Below are 27572 nucleotides of genomic sequence, written 5' to 3' on the forward strand. Positions count from 1 at the left end.
ACATACACACACACACACACACACACACACACACACACACACACACACACACACACACACACACACACATAAACAAACACACACACACGCCACCTGGCCTCCCAGCTTTGGGCAACAGATGTGGCAATGCCAGTGCTTTGCCAAGCAGCCGGGGCCGGATGTATGGCCTGGCTTGTCCTTCTCACAAACTCTTTTCCTCTCCCCTTTTTCCTCGTTCTCCAATCCTGTCTAAGCCTCCTCCTCCCTGTCTGTTCAGCGCTGATGACCCTCCCCTCCTCCTTCTCTCCCACCTTTCTCTCCCCCATATTTCATCCAAAAATGCCTCACTCTCCAATCCCTCCATCCCTCTCTCCATCTCCCATCCGTTGCTCTGCCCCATAATCATCCTTCCATCTATGTCCCCTGTCCTCTCTCCTCTTCCTTTCCCCACCCCATGTCTCCAAATTTGTTTCCCCTGCCCCATCGGATAAACTCCCATCGCTCATTCCCCACACCTGTCCTCCCTTCCGGACTCCTATCTTTCTGTTTCCTCCTCCGTTCCTTTGATGTACCATTCGTTATCATTTTCTCTGAGGTATCAACTTGTATTCTACCATTCGTCATCATTTTCTTTTCTGTTTTCGCCCTCGTCTTGCACCTGCAGTATTCTCCTGTACTCTCACTTGCCTCCCCTGTTGTCCCCTCCATCACCGATCCTAACTGCACTGTCCTGCAGATATTTTCACAGAGCACTCCTTCGAAGCCATTTAACTAAAATACTGGACAAGACTTCATTGACTAAACATATTCAGTTTCATCAAAATAATCAATGATGAGTATGTCCAAGTCGAAGGGTACTCTGCAGTATTACAATGGTAACTATGGAGTATTACAATGGTAACTATGAATATATGTAAAAAATATGTGTGAGGAGGTGAAACACCTGTTTAGCCCCCCATCAGATTATGTTCATGTATGTTATGGAGTAAACCACGACACAGCGTACATCCATCCTTTTACTTATCAAGAGACATATGCTGTATAATATACTGTAGGTTTTATCTAGCACATTTGTTGAAGAAAGTTATCATCTGACATGTTTAACCAATACCAACAGTTAAAGTATTACTGCATAAGGAGTTTTTAACTAAGCTTAATCAAATCCCCTTTGTGTAATAATGGCTTGTTTGATACAGAACAGCAGCAGAGTCTGAAGGGAATATAAAACGAAACCAGATCTCCTTCAAACATAAAACATAGTTCTAAATAGCCAATAGCAAAGCTTGACCAGCCTTAAATGTCAAATTGCAAATGTGTGTAAAAGTAATGTCAGCCTTTATTCTAAAAGCAAACATCTAATGAGGACTATAAATTAGTAGCAGGTCAGTGCTGTCCTCTGTCAGATTACGGGACACGGTTGTTAGATTGACCACCTTTTTTTATTCCAAAGATGAACGCCTGGAAAGCAGACACAAAGTTTTACTGCCAATCTGCATGTATTGTATGAACAATGAGAGTGGATGGTGGAGATAATGAGACTGAGAGACATTAAAATTAATCTTGTTAACTCATTAGCTGGTTAATTACATATGTCAAAGACGCTGTGGGGCTTGTTAACCAGGTGCAGACAGATGATATACTGATAAATGGTTAATTAGAGCCCTCAGTGAATTCTGTAAGGCATACCAACACTGTGAAGACTGATGCCGTGCACGTTGTTTTGTCACACCATAAGTGAAAGTGACTCAATAACTGTTGTACCATTTCACCGTAGTTCTGTGTGATGAAACCACAAGACCGTTTCAGCAACATCTCATGGACATGTACATGGCAGAGGTGCATTGGCATTTAAGAAATCTACAAAATATAATCAATCAGAGGACATATGCTATTATGTCCTTCAACAGACATTGGTTCATGTCCCTGTGGAAGTGTCCTAGAGCGAGACACTGATTCCCTAACACCAAAAGAAGTGAACTGTAATGTTCCCTACAGAGGTTCATCACATCAGGTGTGTGTGTGTGTGTGTGTGTGTGTGTGGGGTGGGCAACGTACTTGCTACAGAGAAGTTATTTAGGGGGTAGGGCAGGTCTGCATCCTGAGGTTTCTCTTTGTAGCCGATGAAGGAGCCGTCTGTCTTCAACAGAAAGTAACGCGGCCGCCAGTTCTTTATGTATTCACCTAAAGAAAAGATGGATATAAAGAGAGAAAGGAACATTTATATTCAAAAGTGTTTAATCAGACCCACATGAACTCAGATTATGAGGGCAACAGGGATGATGCTGCTGAAGGCAATTGTGCACTCAGGAGTAATGAGGATTATGACGATCCTGATGGTATATGGAAAGTATTAATAGCAATAATGATGATGATTTTAAATACAGATTTGATTCCCTTGAGAGATAAGAGCCTGTCCACCCAACTCTCATCTGTCCAAAGGATTTCACACACACACACACACACACACACACACACACAATCTCTATGTCTCTCACAGTGCTTGCCAGATTCAGATCGGATTATCATGTAAAAAATGGCAAAAACATGTTTACCAGCACAACAAGCAAACTATCCATGCCAGGAACATCATCTGGCTGATACATGGGCAGGTGTCGAGGTGATGACCCCTCTACCAAATGGACACACACATACACACAAACACACGTATAAACTCACAATAACAACATTCACAGTCTCTCTCTCACACACACACACACACACACACACACACACACACACCACTAGTCGCCAGCAAGGGGAGGGGAGGGGAGGGGGGGGGGGGGGGGGGGGTGAAGAAGGGACGAGGGATGAGACAAGATGACATGAGATGAGATAAGATTACACATAGAGAATGACTCTTCTTACTAACATCGCAGCAACAAATAACATCTGTTGAGCAGCTGGTGGAGTATTACCCAACTGGCTGGCACAGACTGGCACTAAGGTGGCAACGCGGCTTCGTGAGATGACCCACTGCAGGATTACACGAGTGTCAAACATCTCCACACCACGTGGAATAAAGTGCACACGTGTGTGGATCACACATAGTTGGATGCGTGTACAATGAGCACATGTACGGGGATGAGGCTGCACACACACATGCCGAGTGCGCGGCTGAGGTAATACTGAGACACACAGCTCAGATGAAGCTGTGTAAACATCTCACTTTCTCATTTCATCAACAACAGAAATAAAAACCACAGAAGGACACCAATGTTCTCTACCTCTCGACTCCTTTCAATCAACCAGCGATTCCCAGATACACACACACACACACAGCTCTGATCACCTTCTTTAGGCTACGTGTGTGCATGTGTGTGTGTGTGTTCTATTTGTGACATCCATATAAAGCGGAAATGACAGCAGGCCGTGCTCGTTAACACGTCGCAGAAAACCACCTGCTCCGTCAAAGGGACCATGCGACTGCGGGCCTGTCGGTACCTCTGGCTGCTGCTGGTGGTGGAGGTGTGCGTGTGTGTGAGATTTGCGAATCTGTGTGTGTGTGTGTGTGTGGGGGGGGGGGGGGAATAGCGGCTGAGAAGAATAAGAAAATGCTGTTGTGTGCCAGCGCGTCATCAGGATTACCAATCACACCTCTCTCCTCTCTCAGTCTCTACATTCTCTCTCCCATTCCCGTCTCCTCACAAAGTATCTTCTTCGATCACCTGCTCCTGATAGCCAGAGTGCTGTGAGAGGAACTGAATGGGAACATGGATAGAGGGAGGCCTAATAACAAAGATTATCAAACCAAGCAAAGCAAAAAATAAAGGGATGGAAGGAAGGAGGCTGTAAGTGAGTAGAAAGAGAATATCATGTATAATAATAATAACATCAGAAATTCTGACCAAACTAATAACAGATATAAAACTAGGGAGCAGGAGTTGCATTTTGATGTGCATTATGGGTATTTGCATCCCTGGCGAGAGGATGATTGAGCTTAAATTCAACCAGAAAAATCAATAATATTTTGGAAGTGTAAATTAATTTAAGTGAGCTGAACAGAACCGTAATGTTCTTTTAAGTCGATTGGAAATATGATCTGTTCTTTAGAAAGTCTCAAAAGCTGTACAATAAAGCCCTGCAATAAAAGCTGAGCAATGTACAGTTACAGTCTGTAAGAAAGGTCTTGGTTCAACTTATTGGATGTATCTGAGGTTGTAGCTTGTGGTGAACTTGATTCCACCTTAAAGTATTATACAGGTGTTTATATTATTGTTCTCACGTCAGATTGAACATTTAACTGATCAAAACTAATGATGGGAAAAAAAAGTACCACCTGCAAAAGAGACGGTTACCTTCACAGGGGGACAGGAAAAAGTGATGTGCTTACTGACACACAAAAAAAATTAGGAGAAAGTTAAACTGATTTAAAAAAAAAACTATTATAAACTGGCAGTGATGACTGGCTTGCTGGTCCAAGTCCAGTCATTTCTCTGAGTCAGTTTCCTGATGAAGTGTCCAACCAATGGAAGCCCGTGGCTGGCCACTTCATCGCTCAGCTGTCCAGTACAACTGAAAACATTTAAGCAATCCTTCTGGCCGGGCCTAGACAGCGTGTGTGTGTGTGTGTGTGTGTGTGTGTGTGTGTGTGTGTGTGTTTGTGTGTGTGTGTGTGTGTGTGTGTGTGTTTTGTGCGAGTGTGTACACGTCCACTGGGGGGCGGGGGAGGGGGCAGCCAGGGGTGGCACAGACGGAGAGAGGAGATGGACAGTTGTCCACGCATGCCGTTCCAAACAAACACAGCCACTCGCACGCACACACACACACAAACCAACACAATTCTGTTCCGACTGTTCCAATCCTCCAAATGATCCAATGGTGTTCTGTCAAGCTATCCCATCTTGGCCCTGCCTGTAATGAGTCCAGCGAGCTCTCCCACTCTGGACAGCTTGTCTGGGGAGCCACATGTCTCTAGTTTGGACTGCTGGAGAAAACAGAACAGCCGGTCTCCTTCCCACACCATCTCTCTCGGACTCCTTATTTCCGTTTCTTTTAGTTTTTCTACGCAAACTTTTACTTGTCCCTGAAGGCCAATTAGTAAAAAATACACTCTACAGTGCTTAAGACAACAGGAATCTGCTGTTTCTTTTTAGAACGTCGGAGTTATCAGTAATACAACGTGGGTGATCTAAAAGGAACAGAGGATCTTCTCTTGTAAAGGGAAGTATTCTCTTCCATCTAACTTGACATCTTAATTGGATGCATACTTTTCCTAAACTCTAACTGTAGCTTCTACTGTAACAAAAGTATTAAATAGCATTGACAAAGATGCCACAAAGTCAAAACAATTACACAATTAGATACAAGCAATGCCTGTATTTTTGCTTTAGTCAAGTGTTTGACTGAAGGGACACAAACAGAATGAGTAGAGGTGGCTAACTCTCCCCAAGTCTCTACTCCTGAACCTTTTGTCTTCTGCTTTTCTGGTATGAGCTACAAACTTAAAAAGTTATTTTGGAATTTCTAGGAGAAATGAATCTCGCTGGCACATTTTCCAGTTGCAGCTTGTGGATTTAGCAGAAAGAGGCAGAGATGAATCAGCTGTGACAATGCCCGTTCCAAGCTTTCTGATTGGACAATTACAACAACGCACAGACTAACTGTCACTCAATTAGCGCACTGATTAACTATTCATTTCAGGACAGAGGGGGGAAAGGGAGCGAATGAGAGAGCAATGCAGGGAAATAGGAAACGGGTACAAATGGTGATGCTGAACGTCAGCCAGAAGAACCGAAATGAGACAAACTTTCCAGCCTCTCTGTCTCGCACCAACTCCTCCAGGACACCAGCACACCTCTGCTCTCCTGCTTTGTCTTTAGCGGAGAGCGAAAACAGACGAAAAAATCTTGATGACAAATAAATAAATAACGCCATAACTATGTGAGCTCACCAGCCATTTGTTAATCAACCCAAACAGGGATTTAATGTAAAGCTTTGGCCAAGGCTGGAGCTCATATGCAGATGGCGCAGAGACGGGGCTGTGCGACTGGCGCTCTGGGAGCTGGAGGGGGTGGCGGATGGTGCTGTGTAGAGGTAGGGGGAGCTGGATGGAGGGGAGGTTCTGCCACGTTCCAGCACATACACAGCAGCTCACCAACAGGGAGAGGAATGTGCACACACACACACACACACACACACACACACACACACACACACACACACACACACACACTGTTCAGAGCAGTAAAACAGAGTGTTTGGCTGTACTAGGACAGAATACAGGTTTACTCATCCAGTGACCGAGGAGACGGCTGGTTGTAAGATGACTGATCAAAGGAGAAGATAAGAAAGCTCGCCTAGAGGGTGGCTTTTTTTTCCCAGGTTGGTTAGCTGGTGGTCACTTCTTAAATACAGCAATGTACTGCTTTTCTCTTTTTTACATCCTTGTAAATTAAAAATCTTTCGATTTGGGACTGTTAGTCAGATAAAAGCTGTGAAGAGGTCACCTTGACATCTGTGAACTTGATAGGCATTCTTCACTCTAGTCAGACCTTTTCTAGACCATCATGTTTCAACAGTATATCAACTTTGTCATATGTACTGTGAAATTCAACTGAAGTAATGTATCAAATTCAACGCGAAGCCAATCACAACGGCTCAGTTTCACCGTCGAACAACAGCAGTATGCAGACAAACTGATGGGTGTTTTTGCACTGAAATGATTGGCCGGCTGCCTAAGCTAATCTTCTTAAAGACAAAAGGTCAAAACTCTTCCAGACACATCAGCGTGGGGAGGGGTTTCATGCGTTTGTGTATGTGAGCCTTCGTGGCTGACACTGGAGTAAAAAGCAATAACACACAGGGAGGATGGAGGAAGAGAGGTTAGCTAAACATCAGGCAAGTAACTAATGGGTAAAGGAAGTGAGGGAAAGGGGGAGGCAATGTTTCGGAGCAGAGAGCACACTCATGGGGAGTTATGAAACTAGGGATGAGCGCCAAAAGCAAGCAAGTTTCAGAGCTGTCCATTACACTTGCAATTACTCGTACTGCTCCAAAAACAATGTCAAGTGAGATGAATGAATATAGAATAATAACGCAGAATCTTATCAGTCTATTTTGTGCGTGACCTCGACTCATGTAGTTCTAACTTCCGTCTGCTCAGACATCTTAAGGCGAATCCAGGCTCTTTAAAGCCAATCCACTTACAGTGCATTAGTCTCCTTAGCACATCAGAGCTGGACTGGTGTTAGAGTGTTTGAGGGTGTGCTTTAAATACAGCCATCACTCAAAACGTGATATGAATACAAGTGGTGCTGTGTGCTACCTGTAAAAGCTCAGAAGGCATTTTTGCCACAGAATGAGACAGAAGAATCAAAGAATAGTATTCAGTTTGAAACTGGGGCTGAAACTGGAGCTGCAGCTGGGTTTAAAGGTTTAGTGGTAGGGTAATTGTACAAGCATGTGGCTCAGTCTGTTGTTAGAGACGACATGGACGCTACAGCAGCCTGAAGAGGAAGAAGATGCTAAAGTAAAAGGATGAGGCCAAAGAGGAGGGCTGAGCGAGAGACAGCAACAGTCTAAACGAGAGAGAGAGAGAGAGAGAGAGAGAGAGAGGAGGCCCTCGGTGTATGTGGTTAATGCTATGACAGTGACAGAGAGTCGGGACAGGGCAGTGCAGCCACAGGGCGGCCAGATTGAGTGGAAACCCATGGGAGTGTGGCCATCCCTTGGGGGCCACTAGGAGATTTTGCACAGCCAGCTGCACACAGCTAGCGCCTCCTGGTAGGCTGTGCTGGATGCACATTCTCTCACACTCACACACACACACACACACACACACGCTCGCACGCTGCCCTGGTGCCCCTCTGCTCCCCCAGCTGGTAAAGGAAGAGGCACACACGCATACAAACACTGATACACACACTGGCAACATATTGCAGGTTCACAGTTTTGCAAATACTTAACACCGAGTGTGGTGAAAAAAAATTAGGTAACTATAAATTACTAAATTAACACTAAACTCCCTCTCTTTAAAATGTCCTTTCTTATCCTCCTTTTTTTTCTCCTGTTTATTCCTAGGGTCGTTTTAGCTCCACTCCTCTCCTGTAGTACCACTACTGTCCAGTAGATGGTGGTGGCTCCCTGGAGCATGGTGGCCACCGCTCTGCTGACACAGAGCTGGAGAGCGATTTACGGACACACCGCAGCCAAGACGCCTCTCATCCTAATCCAGAGCACTGATGTGTGTGTATGTGTGCGTGTGCGTGTGTGTGCGTGTACAATGGGGGCCATGTGTGTATGGATCAGTTAGTGTAAGTGTGTATTACAGTCAGCCTAATGTATGTGGTATACAGTGTTTGTTCATGTGCGTTGTTGAAGGGGGTGGGGAGGGTCTGTTGCTTCCTAAAGCACCCTAGGATTAGTGCGGTGTTAGCATCTTAGCTGGAGGGCTGCTGCTCAACACCACCTGTGCATGACACAAACTTCTCTACCCCCACACACACATACATAGACACACACGCACACACACGTACACACAGTGGGTGGGTGAAGGTCACTTACCCACGGCAACTCCATGCTTACCGTCTTAATTCATTACTGTCGCTACTTTGTCTGTCTCTTTACATGCTGTGCATTAATAAGACAAATACATTATTATTTGGGCCTCGTTTTTATTTTCCAGAACATTAAAACATACTTTACTCCAGTGAGTGGGCGGTTTCTGTGACATGACTAAGTAAAATGAGAGAAAGGCTTTGACTGCATAATGTGTCATGACACCGGTAAATTCAGTCAGGAAGACTGTACTCGTGTGCCGAGGCTTGTAGTTTATTTCTCATACATCTGCCAATTTACTCATGCTCACTCATAATTGTCCTTGATGTCATGGTTCGGGGCTGTCAATCATGATATCAGCCGTTTAGATCAGCAGGTCTCCTTACATCGTTAGCCTATCCTCTTGCCGCAGTCTCTTTTTAAATAGGACTGCCTCTCTACCTTCAGGACATTCATGCTGCTGTTACGCACCCCTCCACCTCCCCATCGCCGGACAATCTTTGTAGATCCATCATCTTCATCAACTCATCAGTCCATCGGCCTCATCAGCCACCACCACCACCACCAGTGTCTGAACTCCACGGGGGGGGGGGGGGATTTATCTTGTTGCTGAGCCCCTCAATTACAAATCTCTCTGTAGAGTCCAAGCGCCAAAGACGTTCTCATCACATATAAACCATGATCTTTTCTTGGTCTAACTTGTCTCTCCTGATGTAACTATTGTTGGGGAATAAATAAAACCAGCAGGAAGTACTGTTGGTGGACACACATAGTGATGAGTAGAACATATGTGCTGATCTTGGATCAGCTGGTAGGTCCCCTTACAACATTACCTATTATGCCTAAGAGACAAAGATGGCCAGAGGTAAACTCAATCTGGGAAGTAAGATCAAAATGTAAATGTATGTATTTATGGCTGCTCTTACATTTACATTAGTTTTGCAGAAATACAGTATATGAGAATGAGAACACCTTTCCCTTTGTACTCCAAAAAAAAAGAAAGAATAGACACCAAGGAGGCGGTTGAAATTTAGAAAGCGCTGAATGTCAAAGTTCAACAAACTCAACAGATTTTGTGATGACCCCTCTGCCCTGCTTGCTGGTTTCCTGCTCTGTGCTCTTCTGTTTGCCGAGGCCCGTCCTGTGAAGCGGCACCATTAGTGGCATGAGACACACCTGGGCCCAGAATGACCTCCAGCACAGTGGGTCTTAATTCATATTCGGTTTGCCACAGTCTGAGAGCAGAGCTGTGACAGCTGCAACCACAAGACGCTGAAGCTAGACGCCTATGAAATGGAACATGTAAAACAAATGCAGAGAAGGTGAGAAAAGAACGAGTTTCAGCAGATGTACTCATTGACGTCATATGCTACAGTTCAAGAGCACACAGTGTGGCCATGCAGTAGGATTCATGGATAACATTATCAACCAGACGGGGCAAACGCAGGTGTATGCCTAGATCATCAAACCCCAAAGTAATATTAAAGGCAGCTCAGTTAGAAGGTTTATTCCCGCTACATCCATCCAACCCCCCACGCACACATAAAAAAAAAAAAAAGACACGCACAACTACCAGAGCGTAACACGCCATTGAAAACACAAAGACGGATCTCTTTGGATGTGTCCTAGTGTGTCAAGAAGGTACGAATACAATCCTCGCTAACCGATACAAAAAGCCCTCGCATCCAAAACACCCAATCAGGGATGCCATGCTGCTGGTGTTCAGAATGCAGTGGATCCAATGTGATTAGGAAAGGCACACACAGGCAATGAGCAGGCTAATCAAATTGCACTGATTGCTGGTATATTGCGTTTCTCTGTTCCCTTTGTTTGGATGGCATTGTGTGTCGTCTTCATTTAGTTTACATCATTGAAGTTCACATTAAATAGACGTTATTTTCAAAACACCGCACATCCTTTTCTATATATATATATATATAAACTCCTATTTGAAATAACATTAAAATCCACATTAGTAGGACCTGTTAAAGTGTGATCGGTTTTAATCAAGGACGTGTCTTTTTAAGCAGAATAATTGAATGTTTGAATATAAACTATTCTAATTATTTTAAATGACATATTTTTTGTTTGTAGGAATGGTTTTGTTCACATACCGACATCTTAATAATAACCTGATCAGTCATTAACATCTTTTTTTCAGTAATCCTTTTATTCATATTCTGCATTCATAATCACAAGAGGTGCGAGTCTCTTTAAGGTTCTGACCTTTATTTAATTCTTATACTGTTATTTTTCCTCATTGGACGTAAAACTAACCAATCAGAGGAATAGAGTAAGACAGATGCACCAATCAGTCAACAATAATAGTTCTCGATCAGACCACGACGGTGAGGGTCAGGAGACACACACAGCTGTCTAACTGTTGCCTACATCAGACAGGCAACAAGGAGTGCGTGTGTGTGTGTGTGTGTGTGTGTGTGTGTGTGTGTGTGTGTGTGTGTGTGCGTGCGGGGGACCTTAACCAGCCCAACCCTGACCAGTTGAGCAGTGGTGAACAGGTGCAAAGCTGTGTGTGTGTGTGTGTGTGTGTGTGTGTGTGTGTGTGCGTGTGTGCATCACTATTATTCCAGAGTGGTTGGCTCTGTATTATTAATTCAGAAATGCTGGGCCGGGGCTGTGGGCGGCAGCTGGCGTTATGTGTGTGTGTGTGTGTGTGTGTGTGTGTGTGTGTGTGTGTGTGTGTGTGTGGACACCATAAGACCCCTTTGGTCTTTTGTGAAGCCTCCCCTCCCTTCCTAAAGCAGCATAGAGGCATTGTGCTGTACATCTCCCTGTCTTTCTGTAAACTTATACAAATGCACGCGCTCAAACACACAAAGTGTACTCGGTAAACACAAATACACACACTGGAGCACAATAGCTCAGCGCAGCAGGCTAGAGTAAACAATCAAGTACTACACCCCCCCAACTACTGTCAAGTGCATCACCCCACCCCCTTTCCCGACCCCATATACCCCCTGCTCACACACACACACGCACACAAACCCAGCCGTGCCTCATTCTAAAGGTTTCATTCATGTGTTGCACTGAAGGGCCAACAGTAAGTGCTCTCCACCTCACTAACTGCTGCTCTCTGCTATTCCCTCCATCCTGCCCGGATACCTGTCTGTCTGTCAGTCTGCGTGTCTGTCTGCGTGTCTGTCTGTCTGTCAAAGACTTGTCTGTCTGTCTGTCTGTCTGTCTGTCCACCAGGGTACATTTATACTGGGAAACTCTGGGTTATTTACTCTTTTACAGAGTAAAACCACTATCTGTTCTTACGTTGAGGTGTTTCCAGCCTTAAGGTTTGTTGGGGAGGAAACAGGAGGTACAACATGGTGATATATCTGGATGAATCGCAGTTTAAGAGAAAATAATGTGATGGAGACGGGGCAAAACACAGCCTCATCCGTTTCCCTCGCAATCATCAATCATCGTCATGTGCAACAGAAATGCAACTTGTAAGCCCATGTGACTTTTTGTGGCCGTTTGCTTGCGATTAGGCAGTTAAACGTCATGAACTACTGTAGAGGTGATAACAATGAGCTACGACGTGACTCTATAAGTGAGTTCATCTCAGACAAACACTTCTCCCTCCTTTCCTGAGAGCTGGTGTTTGTTGGTCTTGTTGTAACGTCCGTTTGTCTAAGAGGCTGTTTTTGACAACGTGTCCACCTCAGCTGGCCGGCATCAGGCACTGACAAGTCAAAACAGACAAAGATGACAACATGTGTTTACTTTGTTGGTATTGGTATAAGACACAAAAATACACATTTATATTAAACAAATGTAAATACCTTGTGACATAATCCTTATGTTCTTGAATTGAATAATACAATGTTCTTGTCTTCTGTAATATTCTTTAAATCTGCTTGCATTTTCTCAACAAAAAAAAAATCACAACTAAAGCTCAAAGTTAATTTTATAAAACTTATAACACCTAAGATGTTGCGGTTTTAAGGCAGTTTTCTGGGTATTAACAAAAGGACCAACAAAACACATTTTTGGCACTGCAACAAAAATGTTATATTTTCTAAATTTCTAAAAATGTGCTGAATAATATATGTGAAACCCACAGTAATATCGGTGCTTTCTGAACCTGCAAGATAATGAGCAGTCGGTTTCCCAGGTCTATTCAAACTCAAGATATTGTGTAGAAACACTCAAACCACGGAGCGAAATCTGAATATGGCAGATGTTCGCCTCCTTTCTCCTCTGTTCTCCTCCTCCAACTCCTCTCATACAGCAGTCTGCTATTGAACCTCATGTTCCAGCCGCTGTGCTGTGAGACATCTGCACCTCACTGACTGTTTCCTTCTTTCTTTCCCGTCTCATCTTTCCTCTGGATACACACACACACACACACACACACACACACACACACACACACACACACACACAGAACTCTTTTCTTGATGACAGATGGCAAGTCAACAATTGTATAGCATCAGTCTCTCAAAAAACACACACACACGCACACGCACACGCACAGAAACAAACACCACCTCCTTGTCCTTCAGTCCCTTTGTGCCCAATCCCCTGTCAGATGTCTTGATTTGTTTCTTACAGTTGAGTGTATGCACTAGAGTATGTGTGTGTGTGGGGGGGGGGGGGGGTGTGAGTGAGTGTGTGTGTGTGTGTGTGTCCCTTTACCTTGGTATATTAGGCACTAGTTTAATGAGAGCTTGGTGAGGTGCGGGCCCCAGTCAGTGGACCATATGGGGGAGATTTAGCCCCCTCAGAACACTGAGCCAAGTCTCGCTGACATGATTACCACTGCCGTCCGCTGCTCTACACTAGTATCAGATTGGGAACTGGGAATTTTGTCATGGACAGCTAATTAATGACTGGAGATTGGCAACCAGAGACGGTGGAGGCTGAGGGAGGATGAAATATTCTGTCAATGTTTGGTCTCTTTTTCCCCTCTCCGTTTTTAATCAGGCTAACTAAATGAGACTCTGTGAAAGATGCATAAAACTCAAGAGACGTGCCTGCAAGCACATATTGTACACAAATAGAAAGAACAACAAAAAAGTGTGTCACATGAATACAGTGTCGCATTTCCTGGTTGGTTAAAAACAGACCCATATCTGTCCTTCATTTCCTAGAACATCCTACTAATGATCACATTTTAAAACACGCCTGTGCCTTCAATGCACCGTACACACTGTTGTACCTGTATATCTCTGTGAATGCATTGGTTAATTCATGACTCACATTTTCAGTGTGTGTGTGTGACATAGCAGGCTGAAGCTAGTGGTTTAGTTAATCCCGTCAGTGACAGATTACAGGTGGGAAGATATAAATAGATCGACTGTCCCTTTATCCTGACCACTGTGACATCAGTGTGCAGCTCAACTATTAAGTCAGGCAAAACAGGAACAAACTCAGACCACACCCACCAAAGACGGCCATATATTTACCTAGATAATCAAAATTACCAGATGTTTCAACAGGCTGTCACAGGAAGCCTTCCACTGTATCTGTGCTTCACATCTGGCTGCCGGAGCAGGACCATCTGTAGTGCTTTGCTGTTCTTAACTACACTCGTCAACTCTTGGCACTGCTGCCTAAAACATGTAGAATATTCCACTCGAGATATGGCGAAAACAAAATGAATTCGGTTAAAAGATATTTATCATTGAAATTACAAAGTATTTGTTTCAAACACAAACAACCCAACAGCGTTGGTGGATTCCCCAAATCTCGACTCACCTTAGTTACACTTAAGGTAGATAATAGTTGAATGGGCCAACTGTAAACTTGAGTAAGTGGCTCTTACTTCCCTGTGTCTTATCTGACAACCATCAGACTGGATAATCAATTCAGAAACCCTAAATAAAATAAATAAAGTGCCCGCAGTAGCCTCAAACAGCTGCTGCCTTCATGGTCTGCCCATAAGCTTCTGTAAGAGAGGTTGCTCTCTTGAACAGATGCTCTGTTTTGCAAATAAAGCAACACAGAGCTTTGTGCCACAGTAGCAGAGTGAATAGGAGAAAATACATCAAGGATGTAACTGATGTTTCAGAGCAACAATGGCTGTCCAGTTTCCCTTGGCAACCATGCAGACCACTGTCCACCATTGTGGCTGGTGTTATTGCCCTTGTTTGAAACCACTTTTTCCTGTGCCAAAAAAGAAAAGAAAGATTACAACAACAAAAAACACGTTACCCTCACTCACTCTGTGTAATTTAAAAAAAAAAAAAATCATTCAATTAGAATCACAGAAAACCCCACAGGGGAAAGGAGCAGCACAGAATATACCCGAGCAGAACTGAACAACTTCGGCACTGACATACCTCTATATATAGTAAATGTTATATGGGGTCATTATCACTTCAATTGTGAGCTACAACAGGAATGGCGATCATTCTGTCAACTTTGGTAAGCAAAAGGCTGATAACTGATGACCACCATACCATCAGACTGTGTGGTTTCATTATCTTTAATAAGTAATGAGTGTATATTCGATGATCTATTGTACCCGATATGGGAGAAACAGCAGTTTGGAACCGAGCTCTACAGGTCCTCAATAGCATTTCCTAGAAATACACACTACTCTTTTGTAAGACATGAAACAGTTTTAGTACAGCACCGTTATAACATCATATTGTCTATATCGGACGAGTTACGGATCAATATCGTATAGACTTGGATAGCCAAAATAATAAACTAAGTGGAAATATGAGACCAAATGGTCACACTCTGGGGTCCTTCTCCTGCCAGCAAACACTTACACTAGCTGTCAGCCACGAGGCTCTAATCTGTTGGCCTAAATCAGCCAAACCAACCCCCACTTTTACCTGCCTCCTCTAATCAGCCCAAAGCCTACTCCAACCAGCCCACAATACCTCAAGATGTTACATTCCACACGCTGCCCCTTTGGTCTAATCTCGGTGTTAGTACACTTAAACATAGAATCTGATTTCAGAGCTGCTGCAGCTAACTGATCGCCATAGAAAAACACCCAATAGTGGCCTGTGGAATCGTGATGGAAAGAAACCAGTTGATAAGGAAATCAAGGAGGCAAGAAACCCGCGATCCACATAAACAACCTCCTTGTAACATTTGACTACACGGTTTAATAAACTTTAGTTTAAACGGTGATTTATAGTGAGAGATCATACAACTCAGGGTTTGGATCGTATCAAAGAACCAGAGTCAGATCGGATCAGCACGACAGAAAAAAAGGCAACAAATGTAACTTTTAGAGATCCCTGATCACATTTGCCACCATTACTAACTGATGATCATTGAAGATCCATATTAATCCAATAAATATGGTCCAGACCCTGCTTCTGGTAACAATTAGTATCATAAATCAAATAAACAGGTGTGATATAAAGCATGCAAGTATGTTTGTATGAAGGAAAATATTTTAAAAACTGACATTTTGAATTGTGGATATAATAAAATAACTGGAACAATGAGGACAAATTAAGAAAAGTGTCTGTGTGGATACATGTGCGTGTATACAATTTCTACTGTGATCAAATGTTTCAGGTCAGCACTTTGATGTTCCTGAGATACAAACTAATCCCATTACTCAACGTCTCTCTTCCTCTATCCAAGTTTTCCCTCTGCAGTGATCAGCACTCCATTCATTGATCCATTCATTAATTTACCAAAGACTGCCTCCCTCTCTGTGAGTTCATTCACTCACTCTTCCATTAAGCCATCCCTCCGTTTGTATGGCCTCTTCAGGGATGCTTGCTACTGTATCACTTACCACTGATTTTATTTTGACTTTGCAGAGTTTTACAACTTCGCAAAATGTATCTGTCAGTGTAAGGAGAGCTTAAGGAAAGTTAAAACATACAACATTTAAAACAGCAAGCAGCGACTGTAATGGCGATGTAGAACTGGACATTATGCAAGGTACTGTAAAGTCAACGTTATGCCAAAATAGTCATAATGCACATTTACATTTCTTCACATCCTTTCTCCGATTGGTTGTCAAATGAGCAAGAAAAAGGAATCGATAATAACATGTGATGTGCTCTATTTATCACATCCTCCTGTGCATGGACCAGATATGCTGGCAGTAACCATAAAGAACACCAGAAGAAAACGTTCTTTTTGGTTGCAACCTAAATGTGTCATGCGTGACATGTAAGATAAGATTAATAGATAAGACAGATGTGTAGATATATATACATATATACAATTTGTGCCTGGTGCAGCTTTAATTTGGAGCTAAATTTAAATTCAAGGTTTATTATCTTACTTTGTACTCAACAATTTTGCAGAAGAAAAATATCATATTCCTATGAAATACAAAAAAAAAAGGAGGCATATTCTCTGCTGCCTATCTGTGTATGTTTCCCATCTGTCTTTTATTCTGTGTCTGTACCTGCACGTTGGCAAGCCGTCTGCCTCTGTTCTGGCTGTATCTGTCACAAACTATCCGTCTCACTGCCGGTCTTTCCTCTGCTGTTTGTCTGTGGACTCTGCAGACTGGTCTGTCTGTTTGCACAGTGCTGTCTGTCTGTCTGCCTGCCATTCTCTGCAGTGTAGAGTGAGTCATTCTTAGGACAATGGGGACAGTTTGTAAAGCCACACTGGAGCGTACACTTCCTCCGGATGTGCAAGAGGATGCCATTCATAACAAAGCCTGTACTGTCTGCCCGTCTGCTACTGCCCTGCTATACCACATGCGAGTTTGAGAAACAGAGGGGATAGAAAGAGAGAAGTACAGGAAGATGGAAGGCGACACAGAGATAGACGGAGAAGGGAACGAGAGTGCGAATCGCAATAAGAAGGGGTGAGTTGTGTTGACAGGCTCTGGAGCAGAGGCAGGACAGAGGAGGAGGAGAGGAGAGAAGAAGGGCGACACAGCAGACAGTGGCGGCGGCAGCATCAGCGGCTGGTGATTGATATCAGGGCTCTGGCACTGCCACCTGATCCAACCAGCCAGCCAGCCTCCAGCAACATTGAACTCACTGAACTCACTGAGCCAAGATGGCTGCCTCACTGCACTGCACCCAATGAACCCCACAGCACTCTAGCGTACACAGTACAGCCCATACTGTACGTTGTACGAGATGTAGAGATGGAGGGTAAAAGAGGACATTTAGATGTTGCTTTACATTTCATCTCGATGTCCATCATACAATCATGCCCATGTGCATTAAAAAAAAGGGACAGGTTTGGACACACAGACATTGGGTTTACAATGGACTCACGTCCTACCGGTCGCCCTTGTGAAAGAGCCCACGCTGTGATCAGAATTCTACATATTATGGATGTGATTTGCAAACAAACAATGTTAAGATATCAGAGAGCACAGATCAGACCTCAGGACATGTCAGTGGGTGGGTACGCAGCATTGTAATTTAATACCGCTTCATGTCCACTACAAAATCATGTCGATATGAATGTAACCACAGCCCTCTGAGCCCCCTACATCTTTTCCCAAAATGCTCACAGAAATCAATAACAACAACTTCCTCTGCATCCTCCTGCCAGAGGAAGAAGAAGAAGAAAAAAGGAGAACTCTCTCAGCTCCTGAGATGATGGGTCATAGAGTATTAGATAAGTGAGTTTGACAAAATATTCTTGGCTATATGTAGCTGTATTTCTAGTATGTTACAGAGTGTGGGCATGGCATATTCACATTTGATTATAATACAGTGTGAAGAGGGCTTTAGAAGTCCAGCATGTCTTAAACCTTTAATATCTGTAAAGGGCCAAACAGTAAGTGTAATATGTACACTGAGAATCATGTAAAACTGCAAACTATTAATTAAAATGATGATGTAAGAATTCAAGAAAAAACACTTACTATCTCAATGATTATGAGAATATAACGTCAATCCATAATCAAAGCCTTCTGACTAAACCACGGAGGGTTGGTCATATTTTTACAATTCTAAATTGTTAAAAGGAAGAGTGCAACCTCCTCTTAAATTGATCTTCTCTGCGATGACTTACACCCTCCTGGGAGACAAAAGAATCATTGATCTTGGATTATTTTAAAACTGAGTCAGCAACAAGACGTGCTCCACTTTGACACAGCTGCATCTCATCTAATTGGTGGGTTTGCAGAGAAACACTTCTGGAGGACAGGGATGTAAAAGAATATGACGGTGTTCTCCCCCGTCTCTCTGCCTCAGTGTTTCTCCTTCGTTCCTCTCTGCTGGCCATCTGTTGTGCTGACGGCTGTGTGGGTTGATGCTGGTGGAGGTAACAGTATCCTCGACTACAGTGGCTGGCTGTGACCTCTGTGGCCTCACATGGACTCACAGGAGGTAAACACCCAGCCTGGGCGGAAATAAGTGGAGTTCACTTCAGATTATGATTCTTGAAATGTGCAAGACAACAGCTCTGTAAACCTCTGAGGGCAACTTCTGCTTCTCCCCCCAAACACAACGTTTTACATAAGACAATGTCCGTCCAAGGCTCACCCTGGCGGAAGCTCACTATCCATCAGATTTTCTAGCATGTGTCATTCAAAGTATCTTTTTTAAATCATTAAATCTTGATGACTAAAAATGGAACAACGTGTTTCCAAGTCTGTTCTGCTCTTATATCGGTGACAGATTCTGGTACATGTTCCCCATCTACTGTTAATTATTTTCCAAAGATAAAGAAAAAGATGCAGCCGAATGCACTCCCCACTGGGATTTAATGAAAAGAGGAAGGAAATCTTCGCCACAGTAGTGAGCATGCGAGTACTGAAAGGCTTGGTCATCTGAGGACACGGTGTACTGGAGTCTGAAAAGATGTTCCTGAGGTTGGTCTCTGTGTTGCAAGATGATGACTGGCTTGTGCTGATGATCAATCTTTGAATTATTATCTTACTGCTTTATTTTAAAATCACACTTTTACGCTTATTTGGTTTTATCATCTGTGAAGATTTTCTTTGCATCTCTTATCGATCTTTCAAAACACTCTATTTTAGGTTTAACGGATTGATTGTGAGGGAACGTTTCCCATCGACAGTCTTACATGCTCCTGAAGCCTTTGTGGTGGACATGCTTACTGAAATCATTGCATACCACTGAAGTGAAGTTAATCAGTGAATCCACAGTGTGTTGCATTGGTAGAGCTGTGAAATTACTCGAATTTCAATTACAATTTAGGCTCCAATGATTATGAAAACAAGATAATGGACACGGATGGACATTTTGTCTTGCGCTAGAAATCCAGCGCACCCCTTTCCTTTACAGCGGTGAACCTTTGTCTATTGATGCATTTCACTGTAGAACGTTGGCTACATGATGTCTCCAAAGTCAACGAGTAAGTAGGATTTTTGCCATAATCAAGCGCACTTAATGTTTGACCAATTATGCTCATGGTTAGTGGCATGTCTAACAAAAGCTACACACTCACAGCTGCACACAGCTCCTTCATAAAAGATGCAGGGGGGGCGAGAATCCCCATGAGGGTGCATGAGCAAGAAGTCACCGCCAATACTTTGTGCTTTGATGAAAGGTGTAAACCCTCTCCTTCAAAATCAATCATTTCACTGTATTACCGGATCCATTAATCAGAAAATAGACAGTAAAAAAAAAAAAGGTTAAAAGACTATAAAATAGACATTTAGAAACATTCAAAACCAACCATCATCATTATCGATTACCCATTCTGGGGCAAATTATGGGAAAATAAACTTCCACCTATTATTTACTTAAATTGTAAAACAGGGAACATAAGATAATTTTAAAAACTAATTACCACATTGGAAGCATATCCTTAACAGCCGTTGTAGATCAAAACTGCAGGAAGAAAACATATCCTCTCAAAATGATCAGCTATGAGATTACCAAAAACAAAACCTTTAACCAACATACTGAAAAAAAGAATGGAGATTATTTATAACTCTGACATAACCCATTAGTAACATGGAAAAAAGTCAGATACATAACTACTCATCTTAGCACAGTGGTTTATTGGCAAACAATACAAGAAGTCAGAATTTTGTTTCTTATGAAATACAAGTTTTTTCAAGCCTCTAAAAAGCTCTTTCATAGTTCTGTTACACTATTTTCCCACATTCCTTCTGATCTCTATCACCAGTCTTTCTTGCTAATCTTCCACTCATGAAGCTTGGCGGAGGTTCAGACTCTTTTTACGCTCTCGTTCATTCACAAATCTCTCCATCGCTCACTCTCCAGCTTCTTGTCCATCAGCTGACTATGGCCATTCACTCTGACACAAACCAACCGGATTGCATCCCAATCCCTGAGCCGATCATAGTGTTGCTGTCAAACTTAAAATTCTCCTCTCTGCTGCCAGTTGTCATTGAAGTAAAACCGGACGCCCTCCTCCACCCCATTCACCTCCAGCATTCATCGTATCCAGTGTCCATTGACTTCATCAGAGGTCCCACTCCACAGCCAATCATCCAGATCTTCAGCAACTTTCTTTATCTCTTTGCCGCTGCCACCACCAGTGTCAAGACTACATTGGACCATGACACCCCGCCCCCCCCCTTTTTGCTGCTCCGTTTTTTTTGCTGTATCACGACCTGGACAGTGAGTCAGCACCCCGACCTTGCTCCTCCACACACACACACACACACACACACACACGCACACACACACACACGCACACACACAGAGAGAGATTTAGCATATGATGCAGACAAACATTCATATTCCTGACACAAACCGCCCCCCCCTCCTTCCCTTCAACCTCTATCTCTACCTCTCTCACACACACTCACACACTGGTAGCGCTGCGTCGTGACTGGGGGCGATGGGTTCCTCTTAATATGCACAGACGACTGTCTGAGGATCACAATGGCATGTTGGCACATATACAGTAGGCAAAGATCCTCCCCTCTACTTCAGCAAAACAGTGTGTGTTCTGTAGTTATGGAAGTCTGTGACATAGTGAGAGGGAGCAGCCACTCCACGAAGTAAGGGGCACTCTGTTGTCCAACATGTTGTCCTGTTGTGCCACGGTGATAGCCTACATTACCCAGAAGCCTGCTGTCTGTAATGTATCATGTAATTTCCTGTTCAACAGTTTGTGTTACACATTCCTAGACGCCGTCACATAGTCATGGGGATGATGCTCATTGGCCTAAAAGTCTGGAAACTCCCCTTGTTCTATCCCTGAGGCACTTTTACTACAACACGCATTCACATACAGTTGTGCCCACAGGTATCAGAACCAGAAGACACACAACTCCATGTGTAAAAAGGAAAACACAAAAGTCCAACAGTGCCTTTCAGTCATCAAAGAGCTACCGTATGCCCCTTAATGGCTGTCCAGTGGTTCGGTTCGACCCCGCTACACCTGTTGCAGCAACCATAAGTCATGATGTCTGAGGACAGGGAAGTACGATCTTTGCTTCACGCTCTTCAACTATGACAATGTTTGTTTTTTTCCCCCTTTCACAATTTCCCATTAATTTGGTTGTAAACAGGAAGTGTCATCAGTGCCCTCTTCAACCCCAAAGTCATATGACTTAAAACATAACCCTGTTCGATATGAACTCAGAGAGAGAGAGAACTAACCGGTTTCACAGACTCGTAGACACGCTGGCCTGACAGAACACTCTGCTTCAGCAGTCTAACTACGGGGCCGGTAGATGTTATTAACTACATGCACGCACACACACACACACACACACGCACACACTTGTGCAGACAATTATATGCACAAACCCATGCTCACACTCTTTTCTAGACACAACCTGCATGAAGCACATAGAGGCTTAGAAAATAAACAGCCAGCCAAGCTTATAATAAAGAGACACATCCCTGTGGGGGAAAACACACGCAAGTATATACTCGCATACGAGAAAATCACACACACTCAATCGCAAACACTCCCATCCACCCACCGGCACATGTGGACAGGCATGGCCAGGCCCTCAGTCTAGACAAGAGACAGAGTAGAAGAGGAGAGGAGAGAGCAGGGGAGTAGAGGAAGAGAGGTACTGGATGTACTTACCCCGTTTCTGGAGCCATCCCTCTCTAACGATGGTGACATCGCTCATGGTTCCTTCACGCCGAGTCTGATGCCGCTACACGCCTGCTCCACAGAGAGAGAGAGAGGGAGGAGGGGAGGAGAGGAGGAGAAGAGAGAAAGAGAGGGAGAGGAGGAGAGGAGGAGGAGGAGGAGGATGGGTTGGGGGGGCCGGCTCTCCCAGCCTCCGCGTCACTCTCCCTCCCTTCTTTTCCCGTTCAACCTCTCGTTCGCGCAGTCTCCCTCTCAGACACACACACACAAACACGCGGGGTGTGTGTACGTGTCGTTTCGTTTCCTGTTGTGGCTTATCTCGCTGTCTTCTTCTCCTGTTCTTCTTCTTCTTCTTCTTCTTCTTCTTCTTCTCCCCCTCCTCCTCCACCTCCTCCTCCTCCTTCTCCTCTCTCGTTCCCTCTCCAGACCTTCCTCCTCACCAGCAGTGACTCAGCCTGGAAGGAAGTGAAAGGAGAAGAAAAAAAAAAGATGAAGATAAAAAAGGAGGCATGGATTTATTCTTCCCCTCCGTTACTACTCCCTTTCTCCCCTCATCCCTTCCAAAGCCCTTTCATACAATCTGACAGGACGAACAACTAGTTATTGTGAGGACAAATGCTCACTTCCGCTCTCCCCCCACCCAATCATACACCCGTGTTCCTCTTTCCATCGCTCAAACTCTCTCTGATAAACAGGATGAATAATTGCAGAGCTCTTGATGAGGCAATAGCTGACCTTGATTGCCAAACAAATGCCCCTGAGTTCTGCTTCTCGTCCATTCATAGATATTATATGAGCAGGTCGTGCTGTGTGCAAAACCCAGTTTACCTTTCTGTGCTTGCTGTATTTCCGCATGTCAAATTATTTTGTGTGGGAGGCTGGTTTGTCTATATGTGGGAGGTGGGAGAGCATCTCAGGACTGTGGAGTAGGGCTTGGCTATAAATAGCAACAACGGCAGTTAGGGATGCTCTCACACTCTCTTTCTCTCTGCCCAAATCTCTGCACCTCTCTGTCGTCTCCCTCCCCCCTCTCTCTCTCTCTCTCTCTCTCTCTCTCTCTCTCCCTGCATAGCTGCCGTGTTCACCTCAAATGCACCCTACTACACTGTATTGCACAACGCGCAACAACACTACGCTGCTCCGCTTGAATGGAAATCGGCACTACGACGGCTCGGCTAGCCGTCGTAGCCAGCTCGCTGGAAATCAGTATTCAGATCCGCTGGTGTTTGCACTGCTGCAGACACTCGGAGGGACTGCAGCGTCATAACCCCGGGAGGTGACACAGAGCCTGTTTTATGTTGAGGCAGCAGTATAGAGAAGAATCTGAAACCAAACGGGCAAATGCAGACTGGTACAAAATGTTCTTGGTCACAAGGGCTGCTACAATGCTTTCACTTACTATTTTACAATATATCGATGTCCTGAAAAAATAAATGTTTTTCTCCCTTTCATATGCTTGATTTCTCAGTGCTAATCAGGAGGTAGAACAGATGGATTTCCCCCATCCCAGCTCTAAGACAAGGTTTGGTGTGAATTGCCAACAGATTCTCACCAAAAACAATTAGATTTTAGTGAAGTTGAAGTCTCTGGTTGAGTTGACACCAAATCCAAATGGGACACAGACCACCAACGGTGTTATTACTGTGCTGCTTGCTTTTTAACCCGGACTCCAATGACTGATTGTGAGATTAAATGTAAGATTAGACTGTTTTGATCATTTATTCAAGTCGTTAATAATATAAACATAACCTTAAAATAATGATTTCCAGTTTCTTTTTAGTTTTACATGATTGGAAATATTCATTGGGCAAAGCGCAAGGGGACATCTTGGGCTATGGGCAATATTGATTGTCGTTTTTCACAGAAATATTTATACTGAAAATCACTGTTAGTTGCACCCTTACCAAAAGAATATGTTCACAAGATGCCATCTTTATATTGCTTATTCAGTTTCTAATTTATATACAACATAATTAGACCCTTTTTTAGAATTCTTGTTATACTGCTGCTTGGTTCAGGAGTTCATATTGTTTAAGTTGTTCAATAAAAAGAAAATGCGTTATAGAAACCACGTCAAACTATGGTTAAAATATTGGTAAAGTATTGCTGCTCCATTCTGAAACTTATTAGCACAGAATTGGAACAAAATTCCCAATGATACCCAGCCAGAGTAATTACATTCAATGGGATGGAATCCTTTTTATAGGTAGTGTACTGTTCTGCTCTGGATTAAGCTTTAAATCTGCAGTGTAATTCAATGAAGCTGCAGTTGTCTTTAACCTTAATCTGGACAACATGTTGAGAGACGAAAAGGAAACATGAGGAAAAGAGAGGAACAAAATGTCCAGACAGTGGCAACCCCTCGTCACCAGGGCAGCTGTTGCTATGGAGATGTGCACTGCCATGATGAACCAACCATGCCAAGGGAAGCACCTGCCAGACGACATTTATTTCATGATATTTCATTGCAGAGGCAACAACAAGGAAAGAAGACAGCGGAGACGGAGTTAGTGAGAAAGGAAACAGGAAATAGAGTCAGAAGCAGAGGGCAGGGACCAGACAGTCGGCTCCCCATCATCAGTGGGTCGAGGTGCTGCCAGGCTGCAAAAGCATGACAGTGGGAAAAACTAAAACAATCAAAAAAACACACGTCTGACACATATTGAGCATGACCAGAACTTTGCCGTTTACATTTCCAAGCTATTGTTACACTGCTACACAGTGCAACAACAACAAAAAGAGCAAAACTTTGAGTAATGGTTGAAACTACACAGTCTTTTCCTCATCTTAAAACACAACACAGGACGTTTGCATGCTCGAGACCTCAACAAGGTTCAAGCATTCTCCAAGGCGAGGGTGCTAAATGTTGTGATTAATTTCCTCTTTGCCCAAAAACTCTTGAGTAAACCAATTAAAATACCAATCTAGGTGGTATAGAATAACTCAAACCCTGAACCTATGGTGTCATTTCAAATGTGGCTGAACACACTGTATAAAATGGGTCAGGCCAGCACACCTCACCATAAACTGTGGCCTCATACAAACCCCGGTTGACATCTGCAGCAGTGAGCAAACTATCTTCTTCCTAAAATGAAAGATGAAAGTTTTTGGCAGAACTTCAAGTGTTCAAAGGATGCGTTTTGTCCATCTAATGCATGTCGGACAGACACAATCACTTCTATTTTAATCAATATCGCCAACCACATGCGCTGCGTAAAAAGCTAGTGTTGCACAAGCACTTTACACACTTATGATTCAAGTCTATGTTCTTCCGTTTTATGCACGTAATTGCAGGGGTTGTGTATTGGGCTGTGGGCCTGTGGGCTGTGACCACACAGTTGCTAAATGTGACCTGTGGATACACTGATGGAGGGTAGAAGTTGCTCCTGCTGACATGCTGCTTCCATTAAGTAAAGCAATCTGTTAACTAATTTATTATTTAACTATTTTGCACTTTTTAAGCAAATCCACCAAGTATAATGGTACCAGCTTCTAAAATGTGAGCTGATCTTCTGCATTTGAATATTAATATTAATGCAATTTGAGTATCGGACTGTTGACCGGACAAAACCAAACATTTTAATCTGTCAACATGCAATTTACACAATTTCCTAACATTTTATAGACTATTAAATGAATTAAGAATATAATGTACAGATTAAGTGATAATGTAAATCATTGTTAATTGCAGCAACATTTAAGAGAAAGCGTATCTCAGACATGTATCCTCCATTTTCAAGATGCTAAGGAATGATCTGCTCAAAGACCAAGTACACAAGATTACAAAACTGACCAAACATGTGACGCCAGCAGTTTAAGATACTCAGTTATGGACACATTTCAGTCACACTCAAGACATACCAGCCTTAATCATAGGTCCAGGCTTTTTCCTGAGTCCTGCATGGATGCATCAGCATTATGATCCACCATCATTATCATAAAAAAAAATAATAATAATAATTATATATATATATATATATATATATATATATATATATATATATATATATATATATATTAAATCACACACACTCCGCTGCCTCTCTCAACTACAATCAACACAATACATAGTTGCCTCAAACATCAGCGATGGGACATTTTGGTGAACCCACTTGGGATGGATGTCTAAATGTTGTGAGGGGCAACAGCATCACCTACGTCACCGCACGAGACGGTCGTCAAACTGACGTGTGTTGCATGCAGCATGGCAGAAAACGGCACGGATGTTATTAAACATTACAACAACAAAAAATGTCATTCAAATCCAGGTTAACGAAAAGCTGACGTTACCTTTTTCCAAGACCGAAACACCTCAGCATTTAACACTAGCGCCAAGCGGCAGCGTGATTATCACGTTATAAACACACGTTATCGAGCTTGGCTTTAGCGGAGTCTCTGTTGTGTTCACCGGGAGCTACCGGTATTACCTGTAGCCGCAGGTGCTGCGGTGTTCCTGCGCACCTGCTGTTCATTAACCGCCCGGGTTATTTATGTTGTTGTTTGTCCACCCTCCCTTCTGAGTGAGTAACGTCACCGCGACCCTTCAACGTGCGGGCTGGTCAACCGACGCAGTTAACGCGAACGTTACTCATCGTACGGATTTTTCCGAGAAGCTTCCGTTAACGGCAGCCGGCGGGTTGTTTTGATTTTCACGAAAACTAGTGACGTCACTTGGAGAAACGGCAAACCCCCTTTTCTCTCATGCACAGGCGCACGCCGGCGCACACGCGCACACACACACGCGCACATACATCCTACCGTCTCGCCTCGTCCTCCCGTTTTCGGTGTAAACGGGTTGAGCTCGCGGTGTGGGTCTCCTCTCTCTCGTCATCCCATTCCAACATCCCGTGTGTCTCCGCCGGCTAATAAGCCAACCATCGCGAGAATCAGCCGGTGTTGAAGCTGTTCATCTGTGGGAGCCAGTAGGAGAGAGGGCCTAGTGTGCTGGTTCTGGTCCCAGTATGGGAGGTGCTGTGGGATCCTTTTGACTTCGTTACAATTAGTAGACAGCTTTAGTTACTTTACACATGAAAATGTTTGTGGTACTTGTATCTTGTACTTAAGTAAACGTATCAATACCACACTGTACAAATACTGTTACACGTAAAGGTGCTATAGAAATATGAAAATAAATATACTTACCAAAAGTAAAGTGAAATCACTCATGCAGAATTCACAAT

The 27572-nt window shown here is 43.5% G+C and overlaps 1 protein-coding gene across 6 annotated transcripts in view; it reads right to left on the reverse strand.

The window, feature by feature from the left end:
* Positions 1 to 27228, reverse strand: part of LOC117743684 (RAC-gamma serine/threonine-protein kinase) — a 47018-nt gene extending 19790 nt beyond the window's left edge. For 2 of the 6 annotated variants that reach the window (XM_034551418.1, XM_034551412.1), the window contains exons 1-2: positions 22384 to 23009; positions 2035 to 2160 (exon numbers count right to left, since the gene is read on the reverse strand). In XM_034551418.1, coding sequence (XP_034407309.1) covers positions 2035 to 2160; positions 22384 to 22429 — 172 coding nt within the window. In that variant the 5' untranslated portion in view covers positions 22430 to 23009. The other 4 variants (XM_034551416.1, XM_034551414.1, XM_034551417.1 and 1 more) reach the window with 4 other exon arrangements.
* Between the last annotated feature and the right edge of the window lie 344 nt (positions 27229 to 27572).

Source organism: Cyclopterus lumpus, chromosome 15 (genome assembly GCF_009769545.1).
Source record: "Cyclopterus lumpus isolate fCycLum1 chromosome 15, fCycLum1.pri, whole genome shotgun sequence".
Taxonomy (NCBI): domain Eukaryota; kingdom Metazoa; phylum Chordata; class Actinopteri; order Perciformes; family Cyclopteridae; genus Cyclopterus; species Cyclopterus lumpus.